This window comes from Haemaphysalis longicornis, unplaced genomic scaffold (genome assembly GCF_048455015.1).
Source record: "Haemaphysalis longicornis isolate Haplotype H1 unplaced genomic scaffold, Haemaphysalis longicornis Haplotype H1 scaffold_1, whole genome shotgun sequence".
Lineage (NCBI taxonomy): Eukaryota > Metazoa > Arthropoda > Arachnida > Ixodida > Ixodidae > Haemaphysalis > Haemaphysalis longicornis.
The window spans coordinates 390,953,934-390,969,864 of NW_027526203.1; the positions used below are offsets into that span (position 1 = coordinate 390,953,934).

Sequence of the window (15,931 nt, forward strand, 5' to 3'; positions counted from 1 at the left end):
GAAAACTTTTTCTTATTGGGGTGTCATGACCATATTCGCAAGTTTAACTGTACATTTTGGTGCTGTTTTTGCACCATTGTTCTTGAAGGTTGAGTGCAATTTTTGAGTAAGAGGGCCACGGAGTACACACTTTTTAAACCATTCAGAAGATATGTTTAAGTTCAAAATTGCACATGTGTTTTCATGATATTTGTGGTTGTTTACAGTAAGAGACTTTTTGCATTCAAGAGCTCTTTAGGAATAGTGACAAAAATAATTCTAGCTCTCAAGCCATTAAATGCACCTGCAGACACATTTTTGGTCTTTCAACGGTGTTTGTGCACTGAAGTGGCTATGTTCAGTATGCAAATGGTCTCTTACTTTATTTATTGCCACGTCTTCGCTCAACTCAACTGAACTCCATTGCGGGCTGTATTGCTGCTTAATGCACAACTGGGTTGCTCTGCATTGCGGTTTTCATCGTTTCTCTCTCTCTCTGTGTGAGCGTGTGTGTGGGAGGGGAAATGTGACAGTCGTATGCGTCCGTGTTGCAGCCCCCAAAAGTTCGTCCTCGGGGTCCATCCACCAGCAGCAGAACGGATCGGTGCCTGGTCCCGTCAGTGGTAGCTCGGCTGAACTGGGCAGCCGGCAGTGGGGCACGCCTGCTGGCGCGAGGGTCCGTGTACGCAAGAGCCACAACAGTGCCGAGCCCCCTGTGACCACAGCTGTGGCAGCGCCCTTGACCGCAGCAGAGGCAGCAGGGAACGGGCCCACTCTGCCCCCCGACCAGCAGCCCCAGCGTCCAGCTGGCTCTGCGGCCGGCAGCGGGGGGGCCCGGCCTGAGGGCGCGGCGGCACACTTTGCCGGGCCCAGCAGCTCTTCCTCGGCGGCAGCGGTAGCAGAAGAGCCGCCATCCCAGCCAGGTGCGCTCATTGGAAGGGGCAAAGGGGCTGTGTGTCTCAATAACCCCCACAGTGGTTGTGAGGCCCTTCTTTTCGCCCGGGTGCATCGTTCATTGTTCTCAACTGGTTGGTGAACTAAGTATGGACATAGGGAATTGGTTCACTCTTCAGGGCTCTTAGCCCTTTGCAGTGCCGAACTTTCACCCACTTGGTAAGCTCGTCAACCGTCTCGGCAAGCTCCAGCTCGTCCTTTCCTTGTGCAGGGGTGGTGAGTGGCGGCAGCAGCCAGGCTGTGTCCCCCTGGTCCTCCACCACGTCCACCATGGTGATCCGCATGGACAACGGTGCCGGTGGGGAGGCGGCTGGCCGTTGGAGCAGCCCTTCAGAGCCACCCTCCGAGGCAGGAGGTGCCGTGGCCCAGCCGGGAGGCCGCCTACGCAGGGCCGGGGTGCCAGCCTCTCCCTGCAGCCGGCCCAGCCGCGCCGCCCCGGCGGCGGTGGCAGCGGCGGCAGCGCCTGCGGCAGCGGCAGCGGGCCCCGCCGGGGCCCCACCGGCTGCCGCAGCAGCTGCATCCACGGACGAGGAGCAGCTGCCCCCTGGGTCGGTGCTCAGCTGGGGATTTGCAGGGGGCGGGGGGGGTTGGCACACGGTAGCAGAGTGCATGCGGGTTTTCGAAACCTTCGAGTTTGAAAAGTGTGTTTACGAGGCCTTGAGAATCTTGGGATTTTTAGACCCCTGAGAATCCTTGGATTTCTTGAATTCTACGTTTTAATATATGCAAAATGAACATGAGACTGCATAAGGACTGGACTGAAGTGCTTGTTGCTTGGTTGATCTTTAGTTTGCATTTCGTAGCACGCTGAAATTGCTTATCATGCAACTCTAACAATGATGAGAAATCATCAAAGGCGGAAGTGTCACTGGAGCCGTCGTTTTTTGACAACGGAACTTGCTGAAAACTTCTTCAAACAGTTCCAGCGATGTTCCCACGTTCTGACAATTTCTCATTTCAAGCCTGTACCGTCCTGTGAATGCCAGCTTTATTTGGATTTCTGACAGACAATGGGGTGTTTGAAAATGGACACATCTTATTAATTCCTTGGAAACATTTTAATTTTTGTTATATAAACCAGTGTGGACCCTTTGATAGTTGCCTGTAGTTGGGCCAAATGTGAATTTCATAAATGTGTGCCATCTAAGAAGAAAACTGCAGGAAAGGGAAAAATTTTGCTTTTGCTGGAACTTCGCTGCTTCAAATGGCAGCGAAGCTAAGGTCTTACACAGACTCCCAGAAACTACACATTGGTGCAAAAAGGAAAATTGATTGTTTTTGGCTGATCCTGCAGAAGACTCAACTTGGTGTTGCTGCAAAAACAGATTCGTAGCTGCTTCCTGTAGTTGCTTGTTACTTTGAACTTCAGGGTTTCTCATGGCCTTTTTGTCACTTAGCAACGAAATTTTGTCTGGCCTTTTTGTCACTTTGCAACGAAATTTTGTCATGTGCATGGATTCTCATAATTATTTTTCCCCCCCTTTTCTTTCTTTCTTCATAGGTGGGAAGTCAGGTATGACCAGTTCAACCGCAAGTACTATGTGGACCACAACACCAGAAGCACGACATGGGAACGACCACAGCCTTTGCCCCCTGGGTGAGTAAGCAGACTGTCACATGCACCGGTTGCATTGCATGTAACGCTACGAGTCCTGATGTTAAAAGTAGTTTTGGGTGGCAGTGGCCTTTCTGTGGAAGTGCATGTTGAGCTTTTGTACAAGGTCTTCTGTGAGGCAGGTTTATTTTTGTGGCTACCATACCTACACATCAGTGTGGGAACATGAAGCTGCAGTAACCACTTAATCCATCACTCAGTGTAGTGTACGCCTGGCTTCAGTGAAATAGTTTTCCGTGTGTACCCCATGTGCTTCACAAAATCTGTGTACCCTCCCTGGAGATGCAGCGGCTATGGCCAAAAGGATAGATGACAGCTGATGTATTTTGCTGCTGCACAGGCATCTTGTGTTCCCTGCACATGCCACTAGTGTACACAGTTTTGAGGAGGGTCTAGTTCACATTTTATGGTGGGTAAGGTGGTATTTATAACCCAGAATTTCTTGCACGTGTTTTAGAGGGTTCTAAACTTTCTTGTGTGTGTGTATGGTAGTTGGTTCTGTGCAGCATGGACAATTTGGGTATGCATAAAAATGTGCTAATTATAGTTCAGCAAATAAAAATGCATGTAAATGAGTGTGCTTTCTGCCCTCTGTGCCTCTCCCCCCCCCCCCCCCTTTTTTTTTTCTGGGTGCGTTAATTGTTTTTTGCTATTGTCTTGTTTTGCTCTTATCATCTTTGCGGTCCTTCACTCTGCTCACTTTTAGTCCTGGCAAAATGTAGTGTCCCTTTGGTATCTGCCATAGCTTGCACTATGTACTTCTGGTTTCGCAGTGCTTTGGCCTCACGGCTGTGATGAGGTTCATGCGTTTTGGCAGCTCTTGTTGCATCGCCACTTGTTCTCTGGTCCTTGAAGTCTGCATTAGAGGCACAAGAGGTGCTGCACTAGCCCGTGAGAATTTTATAATCTGGCCCATTTGTTACCGAGAGCTTGAAGAATCAAAGCAAAGCAAATTTGCGCAGGTCAGGTCGTCGTCCTTTATACAGAAACTAGTCACCTCTGAGCCAGTTTCTCCTCGCATCTGTTTTCCTGAATTCTTGTATGTTTTTTTTACTGTTATGTTTTTTGTTTTGTTTTTTGGTTTGTTTGTTTCCAGTTCGTTCAGTCTTCAAATGCTGTGTTCTGTACATCTCAGCGGGAGGTAGAAGTGACAGGGATGTAGCTGAGGCAGAGCATGTTGATGTGCAATTTATTGTCTAAATGCCCCTCTTGTGACTGTGGATGTTGTATGAGGGACAATGAAGGCATTCCCACCATCGGTAAACATTAGATTGGCTCCCCGGAAAAGTATTCTGTGGGGCAAAATTGCCTGAAAGAGATCCTTCACTAACGACGCATTATGGGAGTTCCAGGGAACCAGTGGGACGGTGGTGCAAGGAGCAGATAGGAAGTGCCTTAAGCCTGTGTCACTTTCTTTGCGCAGGTGGGAGATGAGACGGGACAACCGGGGGCGAGTGTATTATGTGGATCACAACACCCGGACGACTACGTGGCAGCGGCCAACAGCAGAGAGTGTACGCAACTACCAGCACTGGCAGTCGACCCAGGCTCAGGCCATGCAACAGTGCCAGCAGCGCTTCCTCTACCATGTGAGCACGGCACCAGTCTTTCCCTCTCTGTCTGTCTGCTGAGCAAGCGTGGCAGTCTCCCTCTCATTTTATTTTTTGTTTGCCTAGCCAGGAAATATTCCCTTGCTATAGATGCTGATCGAATTACAAAAGGCTTCGGTGAGCTGTAATTTCTCGCCACTCAATGTGGCCTTTTCATTTCCCGACTCATTGAAGAATGTGTCCAGCTTAAAAGAATCGTACGAGGGAAAAAAGGGCATCCAAGCGGGGTTCGGTGCATTTCACCACTGCAGTGGCAGCTGCTGTGTGTGAAGCTTTGCATACCTGAGGAACTTGCTTTAAATCGATTGTTCACTGTAAGGACTTGAACACCTGAGGTGTTTTGGTGCTGGAATTTATGGTACATGACAAAACCTGAGCTGCTCAGAGTTAATTTAAAGCCTCTCTGCAGCACAAGTTATAGTTCAGATACTTCTTTCTTTGGGAATTCCTTTGTGAATGATGGGAAAGGAAGTGTGCTGTTTCGAATTTCCACCCTTAATCCCAAAATAGCCAGTGATGGCAATGTCCTTTTTTTGTAGAACACTAGTGTGTGTATAGTACGGTATGTAAGACCAAATTTTTTGAATGAAGTGAAGTCATGTATTTGTTATCCTGGACCTCTTATGTGTGAATTGACACTTTACACATGCTTTATACTTATTCCATGGCTTCACTATATAGTTTCTAAAAGCTTAACCTAAACTCGGTGTGTCTGGCAAATTATTTTCAAGAATTCTAATCATCGGACAGTTGTCCACAAAATGATTGGTCTCTTTATTTGCATGTAAATAAGTGTTATTTTGCTGTGCGTCGTGCACAGTCATGAGCAAAATAGTTTACGGGCTATGGGATTCTTGATTTCAGGGAATTTTTCAACCTTGCAGCCTAGAGCTAGTGCATGCACCTGAGAGAGGGAGGCTGTTTACCAGAAATTTTATGAAAAACGTGCAGTATGGCTGCTCGGCTATTGCACATGAGAGAAGGTCTCTAAAATTGGCCCTCTCATAGTCCATAAACTTTCGTTTTTGAATGTACCTTGGCCCGAGCAAATAACACAAGTTTCATAGCATTTCATGGGCATGGTCTTGGTCAAGGCATGCTTTCAGCCTGTTCAGAGTCCGCACTGGTCATCTTGTGACCTTCGAGACTTTTTTTTTTTTTTTTTTTTTTTCCATTCTGCATACCTGTATTAATTGCTGTAAATTTTTCTTTGTTAGACACCAGTACAAGTTGACGATGATGATCCACTGGGGCCATTACCTGAAGGGTGGGGTACGTATTGTAGTTTCCCTTTCCGTGTTACGTGCGGTTTTGTTCACGGGCATTTGGTTTCTGTTCCAACAGAGAAACGGATTGACCCGAACAATCGTGTGTACTTTGTGAATCACAAAAACAAGACAACCCAGTGGGAAGACCCCCGCACTCAAGGGTGTGTATTTCCTTCCCCTCCTTTGTTGAAAAACTGCCTGCGTGTGTCTGACTGGTACCTGCCCTCCCCGCTCTCCATGACATGAAGCAAAGAGGAGCCACTGCCTCCCGGTTGGGAGATCAAGTACACTGCGAATCGTGTACGCTACTTCGTAGACCACAACTCCAAGACGACGACGTTCAAGGACCCTCGCCCATCGTGAGTAACCAAAAGGCTTTGCTTGTCCCCTTGGAGAATTTCAGTGCTAGGAGCGATTTTTTCCCTTGGGGGTGCAACAGACGTTTCACACATGCACAGATGCTTGCTATATTTCACACGTGCATAGGTAAATCTTCCAGAAAACGTTATTATGCGTACTTTCTCGCAACTGTGTGTGCACATATGAAACTTTTGTTGCACTTCACACATTGTTTATTGTAATCATTTTTTTTCTCCTTAGTTTTGTTATCAGAAGAGAAGTGAAAAAAAAAAAAGCCTTACCACCCACTGCTATGTAAAAAGCAAGGGTGCAAAGTGCACTCCAGTGGCTGGCAGTTCAAATTTGGCACATTTTCTTTGAAACATTGTAAAGCCTTCTCACTTCAGTAATTTTCATAGTAACCGCTGCATTTGATGTTTATTGGGACACTACAACTTTGTGATCGAAAATTTTCAGGTGAATTCACTTATTGAAATGTTGGTATTTTATTGTCAGCAATTTCATAAAACTAATCAATGGTAAAAATATGGCAACATAGTTTGCACCTCCCCTGAGTGATAATTGTTACTGGAAAACGCAATACTTCTCGTTTTAGTCCTTGCTAAAAGTTGCGTGAAACACCCTGTATAATAGTATCCTGAGATCTTTTGTTCGAAATAATACAAGTTTTGAACCATAAGTAGGATATGCAATCTGGTTAGGCACTATGTATTGGCACTATGTGTAGGCCTTTGTGCTTGGACTGTGAGAAGCTTGCACAAGAGCCTCGTGCCATGGGTCACTCGGTTGTCAAAGTGCTTCGTCAGTCCACTGTAGGAACATGATTAGGTTTCCTCTTTCACTAATTAAGTTTGCTTTTTTAGTTACTGAAATGGGAAACCTTATCAATTTCAGGTTGAATTGATTGTGTATTATTTTTATAGCAATTTAATTGCACCGCCTTATTTTGTCTATTAGCCAAACTCGTTTCCATGAAACTGCTAGTTTAAATGCAAGGATAAGAAACCTTTTATAATTTTGTATCGTTGGAAGCTGGCATTTGCCACTCCGCGACATTACATCTAGTGTACAACAAAGGCAGCTTCACAGCCCAGCTTTTGCTACTAGTATTGAGTTAATCTTTCTTTTTGCGTGCGTGCTAAAATTTGTTATAGCAGTTACATTGGCACTGGGCTTTCTATTTGTAGGGATTTAAGGCCACTAAAAAAAATGAACTGACAAAATAATTAGCCTAATGGGTAATATGAGAAAAGTAACTCTTGGATAATTATAAGCACGTTCCAGTGAAATGAGTGAAGGCTGTCCCAGTGCAAGCAATGCTAGAGTTGCTCTGCAAAATAGTGCAGGCGGAAAGTTTGCAGAAACCAGAGTTGGCACTCTGATGTGCACTTTGCTGCCTTCGTGATGCAAGGGCAAGCAATCATGTGACTGACATGCTCTGTTATTGCATTGATGTGGCCCTCATAGTTGGATGCAGGAGGCAGCAGGTATGGGCAAGTCGGCGTACTTGGATTCTCGCCCAAATCCATACTTTCTAAACTAAACTCTCTCTCTCTCTCTCTCTCTCTCTCTCTCTCTCTCTCTCTCTCTCTCTCTCTCTCTCTCTCCCCCCCCCCCCCCCCCCCCCCCCCCTTGGAACCAATGCTCAGAATTGTTACATTACAAAAGTTGGTTGATTGACAAAGGATGATCATAAACATTCGATTTGATTTTTTGGCAGTGGCTGGGCTGAATCACTATGTAACCTATATGCTATGCTGTTGCCTACATTGCTTTATAACGATCCCAAAGAGCGCTTAACTTGGCAAATGTTCCTCAATACTGATAAGTGGGAAGTTGCGATTTTAGTCGTAAGAGAAGGGATTCTGACTTTACATAATTTCTGACTCTTCTTTTTCTTCAATAATTTTTGGATGGGTTATAAGGAATTCACACCCCAGGACGAGGACAAAAGGTTATAGCCTGACAGGCTGTTCTTCTTGAAGTATATTGCTATTGCGCCTGGAGCACAGCGCTGTTTCCCCCTCGATTACAAGCACCTGTGAGTTTACTTTGAAGGGACAGACAACCGATTTTTGTGGAGTATGCGCTCTCTCTCTCAAATTGAGAAAGCATCACTTGAAACACCGTGAACTGAAGTAGTTTTCCTGAAAGGGGCCTAGAATCTTTGAAAGCAGAATTTTTAGACCTACCATGACAGTGAGCCGTGCGGCAACATACATTTAACCATACGCGAGTTGGAAAGAGGCTTTTAAAAACTTGTCTACAGCGAAAAGAATAATAACATGCAGTCTTTCAGTCCATTATGCGCTGTTTAAATCGCACATTGAAACCGACAGAGCTGTTTCTTTGCGTACGGTGTCACGCTTGCACTATGCGGTGCCATCTTTCTGATTTTGGGAAGTTTAGTGCCAGATTAAAGTTATTTCTGCCAATTTATTTAGAAATTCCTTGTGGTTACTCCACTATACAGTAAAACCTCGTTACAAGAGGCACTCAAGGGAACCAAAAAAACGTGTCTTTCGTAACCAAGGTCTCTTGTACGCAATGTTGCTAACATGGCGAACATAGGAAAACCAACCAAACCGCCTTCATTCAAATGCCTCTTATAACCAGGTGTCTCTTGTAACGAGGTTTTACTGTATAAAGAGGCTGGCTTTCTTATGCGCTAGAAGACATGGACGTTACAAAAATCGATTGTCTATCCCTTTAACCTATCCTGTCTTAGGCTGCATTTCTCAACGGAAGCATGATTCGAGCCCTGCATGAAATCGCTTGCAGGTGTCGACTTCCCTTCGCACAGTAATATTATAGCTAGATCGCATGCATAGTCACGAAACGAATAATATGTGCAGGAATAAAAAGGTCCCAAAGTGAGCTATTTTCTAGCACTGCATTTGCTGCCGAGCACTCCTGCCTGCTGGTAGTTAAGGGGGGACACTGGTCTTGAAAACATTTTTGTTATTTTTGAACCAATCTCCTTGAAATTTGCACATTAGGTGGGTTTTAACATCCTGAGCACAAATATGCAGTCGGTTTTCATCTATATAGCCTAAGTTAGAGTTTTGCAACATGTTATGTCATTCCATTTCGGGCAATTTCTTAATTATCTGCTTATGATATACTTGAGTAATTCTTGTTCCTTTGTGCTCTCAAAGGACCAGGGAGTGCAACTCTACCACAGCAGTAATTTTATCACTGTTTCTGAAATTGCTGTGAACTTATGAAATGTCAGGCCATCAATTATCAATGTTTTCGTAAAACAAAATGCATAAAAAATTGTACTAGTACAAAGAAATTTTATATTTTTCTGGTTTTATTGCACTGTTCAGTTCTTTTATGCTTTCAAACGCAGCAAGAATGACGCAAATCTGACCAGTACATCCCAAGATATTGTACCCGACAGTTGACCTCATGGGGAAAAAACTGGTTTTGAGAAAACAAGTCACAAAGTTCGGAAATGCAGGGTAAAATGGCCATTTAGCCAACTTCAAATGGTAACAGCTTTGTAAATACTTGTGGTACAGCTATAATGTTTTGCAGGTACATTCTTTGGGACCTATAGACTCCAAATAAAATTAATACAGAAAATCGATTTTTTTTGGCACATTTTTGGTCCTCAAGACCAGTGTCCCCCCTTAAGGCGCACTGCATCGGTCAGCTCGTACTTTATCGTGTGGGATGAGTTTTGAGTCTGCCGTTCGTGCTTTGCGCGCCCGTGTTTTCTTCTTATTCTGGATGTTCGGTTGGCTTTTATGGAAGTACGTACTACGCATTCTTTCGTTTGCCAAACGCTACAGGAAATAAGGGATCCGCGAGAGTTGCAACTTTAACGTAGTGCCATGAGTAGTAACGCAAGTAACGTACGTAGTAACCCGTGTATCGGTCAGTTATCGCTCGTCGCTTGCTGTTCAACCGTAGCTTATTTTCCCAAGATCAAATTTTTCGAGCAGAATTTTCTAAGCGGTAGTGTGCACCCAGTTTTGTTGTCCACGGCGCAAGCAAAGGACGCCCAGCGGTCGCCGCGAGGCATGCGCTCACGAGCGCGCGGCATTTTCTCGAGACGCGCTCACCAGCGCTTGGCAATTTGTTGGTGATTTAATCATTCATTGTCAATTTATTGGTAACATATTGGCAATGTTTATCGCGTTACATGCCACACGTGTTACGCGCTACACATTACGGCCAGCTACAACAGTTCCGCTGTTAAAAAATGCCAGGTATGCAATTTATTTTATTAAGTGTTTTTTGTTTTGTTTTGCAGATTTCCTCTGTGTCCCAGAGGATCCTTAGCGTATAGCTATATGCTCGAAGCATTTCAGGAATGACCTCCTGAGAAACCCGCAGGATGCGAACCAACACGGATGTACTTTCAATGTTTGCGTTCTCAAAGCCAAAAAAAGAAACGCGACAGCCTCCAAAAGCTTCCCTGCTGGTGCCTCCCTGACTGCTTTTTCGATGCATAAGGCGTATTTACGAAGTTGCCCGCAAATGTGGGCAACAGAGAAAGGTCCGCAGATCACTCGTCGCTCATTTTGCTGCGCTTAAGATTGCCGAGCCGAGAAAGCCCCTCACACGCTCCGTACCAAGCAATCCCGCGACCGCCATCCCCCAACATGGCGTCGCGTGCTCGTTTCGTTTTTCTTCCGGTAGATGGCGGCACTTTTGCGTAAGGTCTCTACCAGGGTCTTTCTAGCCACACTAAGGTTTTCAACTTGTAACCTTTACCACGTGCCACAATCCTTTATTTGGAATGATTTTCCTGACTGGGTGACTGAGAACATCTCCAGCGCAAAGTATGCAGCATTGTTCTTAAACTGTGTTTTATTGGCATATTGTGGTACTGCTGGACTGCTGTACACTGTACTTATGTTATGTGGTGTATGTTATTATTGCAAAAGATCTAAGCTAATATTTGCGAGTGTACTAGCACTTGTGATGACGATTGTTCTAGCCTGCAGCTTATGCATTCCTTGTACCTCTACTGCTTCTTTTTTTAGTCCGAAAGGAGCCTATGGGGTGCCATTAGCCTACGAGAGAAATTTCAAATGGAAGCTAACACAGTTCCGGTACCTGTGTCATGTGAGTTTTACGACCTGCCTACTTTGTCATGCCTATATTCTTTCAGTTTTTGTTGCCATTGTACGTACCGAGCATTGACAGCTTAATGGGACCTTGCCCCATTGTGATTTTTTTTGCAACAATTTTTTTGTCATTAGAAATGTGTTTACCGTTCAGTAGCAGTGTGCCTTTTGCGCCAACCTGTGCCAAGAGCTGTGCCTTGCCGCATGGCGCTTGAAAAGCCTGTTATTGTGAATATTTACTCGTAGTCTATATTTATGCCTAGGCGAATATTTGCTTCTATGTGCAAGGTCCTATGCTTGGCTACGAGAGGCTACGGGGCTTAAAGGACAGGGTTCATCAGAAACAGTGGGGTGTGCACAACTTTGGCCACATTTTCACTGTTAGTATGAAACAGTGTGTAAACAGTGCCCGTGTAGTGAAGTTTACTACCTGTTAATGGAGTACTGGCACTTAATTTCTCACTTTCGGTTTTTATGCCGTAAAGAATAGCTATTGGTCCAGTAATTACAAAAATCGAAGCAAAAGTGGTCAGCCGCCAGCGTAGAATTAATTATAACGCATTTATTGCAATCAATTTCAAATTCAGCTGTCGTGCACCAAATGGTCGTTCAAATGCAGGACAAAGAATGCGACGTCACGGTTTCCGTCACGTCGGGGATTCTTTCCGCATCATCTACTACGATTGCACATGGTCCGCACTGGCCCACGCAGTCGACATGTTGTCTCAATCGTCTGACTCGGATGAGTCTCTACCACCCGACAGGCAGACAGAACAACTTTATTTGGCCACAGATGAGGCGATTAAGCCGGCGGCGTCTTTGCCGTCGTCCGTTTTTTAATATCGCTGCGGCTCAAACCGACGCAGACCGTGATAGCAACAGTTGTCGCCACCCTTCCAATCAATCTGATCGCGGAAAAGAAGTTCTACATGCAAGGAAGTAGACGTTAGTGTGGTGAAAAATTGTGCCAGGGATTGTTATCAGCGTTGAATTTAAAAGCAGCGATCAGATATTTGCTGCGATGGTAAGCCTACGCTGACCGGCAGCGGGGGTTCGGAGGTCCGATCCAGCCCGTCACTGCCGGCACCGCGGTGTGGCGAGCGGCCGAAAGATGGCGCCACCTGCGCGGTAGAATCAAAACAGGCCACGGCAGATGTCTTGGTCACTGATTGCTCAAACGGCAATTATCGCCAAAATAAAGTTCCACATGCGAAAAAAGAAATTGTAGTGTGATGAAAAGTTGTGTAAGGGATGATCATTCGCAGTTGTACAGATATTGGCGATCAAATATTCGCCACATTGCTAAGCCTAAAGTTCCCAACACCCAAGCTGAGCCGAGCAACGCAAGCGTTGCGGGGCTGGTGGGGACGCCCCTCTTCTGAAACTTGCCGCGCGCGAGCGCATTGCGTTTGGGTTCGCCGGACTTCTTGGGGGCCCCCAACGCCGGCTTTCCCTATTCTAAAACTGCCTAAATCGCTCACTCCGCTTTTACTGCAGCTCCTCCGTCAACTTCGGGCTCTGCAGGTAGCAGCCGAGAAGTGCAACGGGCAAATTATGCTCACTGGCTTGCGCGACAGTATTGTGGCCGCCGCCGCGCCCGAACTTGGTCCACGTTTCACGCTGCACGTCTTCACGTGCAAAATAATGTATCTTGGCGTCTTCGTCGATTTGCTCGGACAGGCTTCCACTGAGCAGTACTTCGCATTCCGCGAGCTTGCCACAGCAGAACTTTGGTAAGCTCGGCGACGCGCACAGGCTGCTGAGATCAGACACCGCGCAGTTTTCGGCACCAGTGCAAGGGAACGCCATACGCCGGCCACAAACTGAAGAGCAAAGACGTCGAACACGCAAAGTGCGCAAAGTTTACAAGCATTGCTCACAGAGGTACACCCACACCTCCTGCCGAAACTAAGACCACTGACAACAGCAGCGCAGGCTATCATTTCCGGTTTCGAAAACGGCTATATGACGTCACCCTGAACCGGCCAGACACGCCGGATAATGTGTCGTCACACCTATAGCGATTTCGCTAGTGCTGCCGATTTGTGGGAGCTCGCGGCCAGTACAATTAAAATCTATTTTTGATGTGATTCCGGCCTCGGATCGCTAAAAAAAGTTTTGTGAGGCATTTGTACAAACTACTGAAGCCAATTATATCATTTTTTAGGCGGCAAAATTTGGTGTCAGTACTCCTTCAAGTGCGGGAACCAGTGTCTGCTGTCTGTAACAACAGGCTCATAAAGGCCGAGAATTGAACTATCGACGGAACAGACATTGCAGCCGCTGCTGTATTATCGCGACACATTTCAATGGGACATTGCCGATTGTGGAAACTGTGTCTGTTGAATATGGCTCATAATTTAGGTCTGATGTAGAATTTCATGGTAAAAGCTAGGTAAAGAAAGGTCTTAATGTTGCTTAAGAACTACAATCGGGGGTATACGTACCCTTGTGAGCAAAGGCAGGGAAGCAAGCGAGCAGTCATCCTCAACACGGCTTTACGCAGTGCAATCTGGGTGCACGATAAAAATGTTCACATTGTACACCTTGCGACTTTTCTTCGGCTTTTTTTTTTATTTAAATCATGGAAATTGTGAGATTTTTTTTCATTTGCACATTGCGGTCTCCCTTTGACGATTTCTTGGTGTCGACTTTTTTTTGCGCAGTTACTTGTTTAGAACTTGTTCCAAGGATGTTAAAAAGGCATGTATGGCACTTGAGAATTTTGTCAATTTGTTATCTAACATAGAAGGCAGTGATGTAGGTGTGAAAGGGAAGGATTAAATAAATGAAGCCCAATTTGTTGTGAAGGTATCCATCTATGATCACTGAAAATATTTGTGTGAGTGGTATATGTGCCTTAACTCTTTCGCTACCGCTGGAAAATTGACTCATTTTAGGGGTCTAAGAAAACATTTTTTTTCCTGCTAAAAAATTGGTTAGGCACTAATTGCAGGAACACAAAATACAGATTATTTAATGACCTTTCCAATAACACCAGTTTTTTAAAGGTTTTTGTATATCATAGTTGTAAAAAAAAATATCAAAATCAAAATTTTTGTCAAGTTGTCGAAAAAAATGATAAAAAAGGAGTTGTGTATATCAAACCACCGCTAGTATAAAAAAATTAGAATATACATTTTGTTGGAAAACGTTTCAAAAACGCCCTAAAAAAAATGTCAACTTGCGCGAAACAGTTTGTCAGATAAAAAAAAATGTTAGCATGCATGGTGCTCGTGTCATGCGGTGAAGCCCAACCTCCAATTCAAAATGTGCAATTTCAGCTGGTTTCCTGGAATAAATCTGGTGGTTTGTCATTATCAGAGGCACCAATTTGCCCCCACATAACGTAAAAGCATCTTGTCAATGGCTGACTTTGCATTTACAGCGAGCACAATATTTGGGACAAGCACGCGATGCGGAAAAAAACATGCATGAAGTTGAAAACGGAACGCCGTGGCTGATACTTGTTGTCGTTCACGGTCAGTTATCTCTCAAAACATAAAGCTGAGCTTTATTATCATCTTCTTACTCGCAATTCTAGCCTTGCTCGCAAAAATGTGGTACGATGAGCTAGAATCGTGCCCTGCGATCTTTGGCCGAGTAGCAGTTGCGCGATGAAAAAGATCAGCACAACGAGCCTCCTTTATTGCAGTGCCACCTAACATTTTTCAAATGAAACAGTACAAAAACTTATCGGAGACTCCGTCCGAATAGACAGTTCAACTAAGCAGCAACATTAGACACCCGGATATACCCTCGCATGGAAACGAAACTGGAAGGCGAACAGCTGGCAGTGTAAGGCCGGTTTGAAGTGCTGTCCTCGGCGGAACAGATATTTGGCGACTGGGTGTGATCTTTTGACTTGCATCTGAAGTTCTTATCGCAGAGATCGGGTTAGGGTGGGGGAAATCAGCACGAGGTCGCGGGTTCGATTCCCGGCCGCGGCGGCCGCTTTTCTGATGGAGGCGAAAAGCAAAAACGCCCGTGTGTACGAGATTTCGGCGCACGTTAAAGATCCCCAGGTGGTCAAAATTAATCCGGAGCCCTCCACTACGGCGCACCTCATCGCCTGCGTTGCGTCGGCGCGTTAAACCCTACAATCAATCAAGGGTGGGGGAAATCAGAAGCGCCGTGCTTTGTTCGAGCATCAGTCGCGGACGCTCCAGGCGCCATGTCAGGTAGCCTTGAAGTTGGGTAACTGCGTAGTAGCGCTAAATATGAATTTCGCGATGCAGAAACGAAACCGAAACTGTTGTAAACTGTTTGCGAATGGTCCTGGGGTAAGTAGAACTACCAGAGAACTTAGAACAACGTGCGCAAAGGCAATAAGACTGCCTAAAATCATAAAGTAGCTTTGCAACCAGGCACTGCTTGACATTTTCAGCCGATTTCTGGGATTATTACTGTCGGAGCATGAACCTGACGATTGAAAATCGTTTGCTAGTTCCCCATTCATGCCCTGATAGCAAAAAACAAGCGCTGGTGCAGAGTAATTACGAGTTGCACGCATTCGTCGTTGGTAGCAGTGACGCACGATGACCATGCCCCTTTTCCACACCCAGGTGATTCAAAAGCGTGTCAAAAATCACGTTTCCGTTGCAAAAATGAAAAAAAAAAAACTGATTTTGAAAGGCCATTTTCTGATCTAACTCCGAACAGCTTTACTTGTTCGAGAAACGCCTGGAACGCTATGAAAAGGCGCTCCCAAAAGTATCGATCAAATTGATCGATTTTGATAGGCGCGGTAGCGAAAGAGTTAAAGGAACACTAAAGTGTAGGGATGGGCGAATATAGATTTTGAGGTTCGAAGCGAATTCGAAGCGAATAGTGATTTGGTCGAATAATTTCGAATCGAATAGTTCGAATAGTGCACATTGCAAATCACAAAGACAAATGAGCAACTTGTGACCTGACTAATGTACACATTTTTTTCTAATAATTAGAACTCGCGTAGGCACAGCATTGTGTAAAACTATTACCAGTTGAACATTTATTGCAAAATCTTACATACAGCTTTCCTTTGCTGTATTCACAAGTTTTCATGAAGAAATGCCTGTT

The 15,931-nt window shown here is 45.3% G+C and overlaps 1 protein-coding gene across 3 annotated transcripts in view; it reads left to right on the forward strand.

Annotated features, from left to right (window-relative positions):
• Su(dx) (WW domain containing E3 ubiquitin protein ligase suppressor of deltex) overlaps nt 1-15,931 on the forward strand; it is a 46,438-nt gene that overhangs the window by 18,412 nt on the left and 12,095 nt on the right. For all 3 annotated transcript variants that reach the window (XM_077686603.1, XM_077686605.1, XM_077686604.1), the window contains 8 exons: nt 534-902; nt 1,145-1,481; nt 2,435-2,530; nt 3,972-4,137; nt 5,376-5,430; nt 5,503-5,587; nt 5,675-5,785; nt 10,787-10,868. In XM_077686603.1, coding sequence (XP_077542729.1) covers nt 534-902; nt 1,145-1,481; nt 2,435-2,530; nt 3,972-4,137; nt 5,376-5,430; nt 5,503-5,587; nt 5,675-5,785; nt 10,787-10,868 — 1,301 coding nt within the window. The remainder of the gene's footprint in view (nt 1-533; nt 903-1,144; nt 1,482-2,434; nt 2,531-3,971; nt 4,138-5,375; nt 5,431-5,502; nt 5,588-5,674; nt 5,786-10,786; nt 10,869-15,931) is intronic.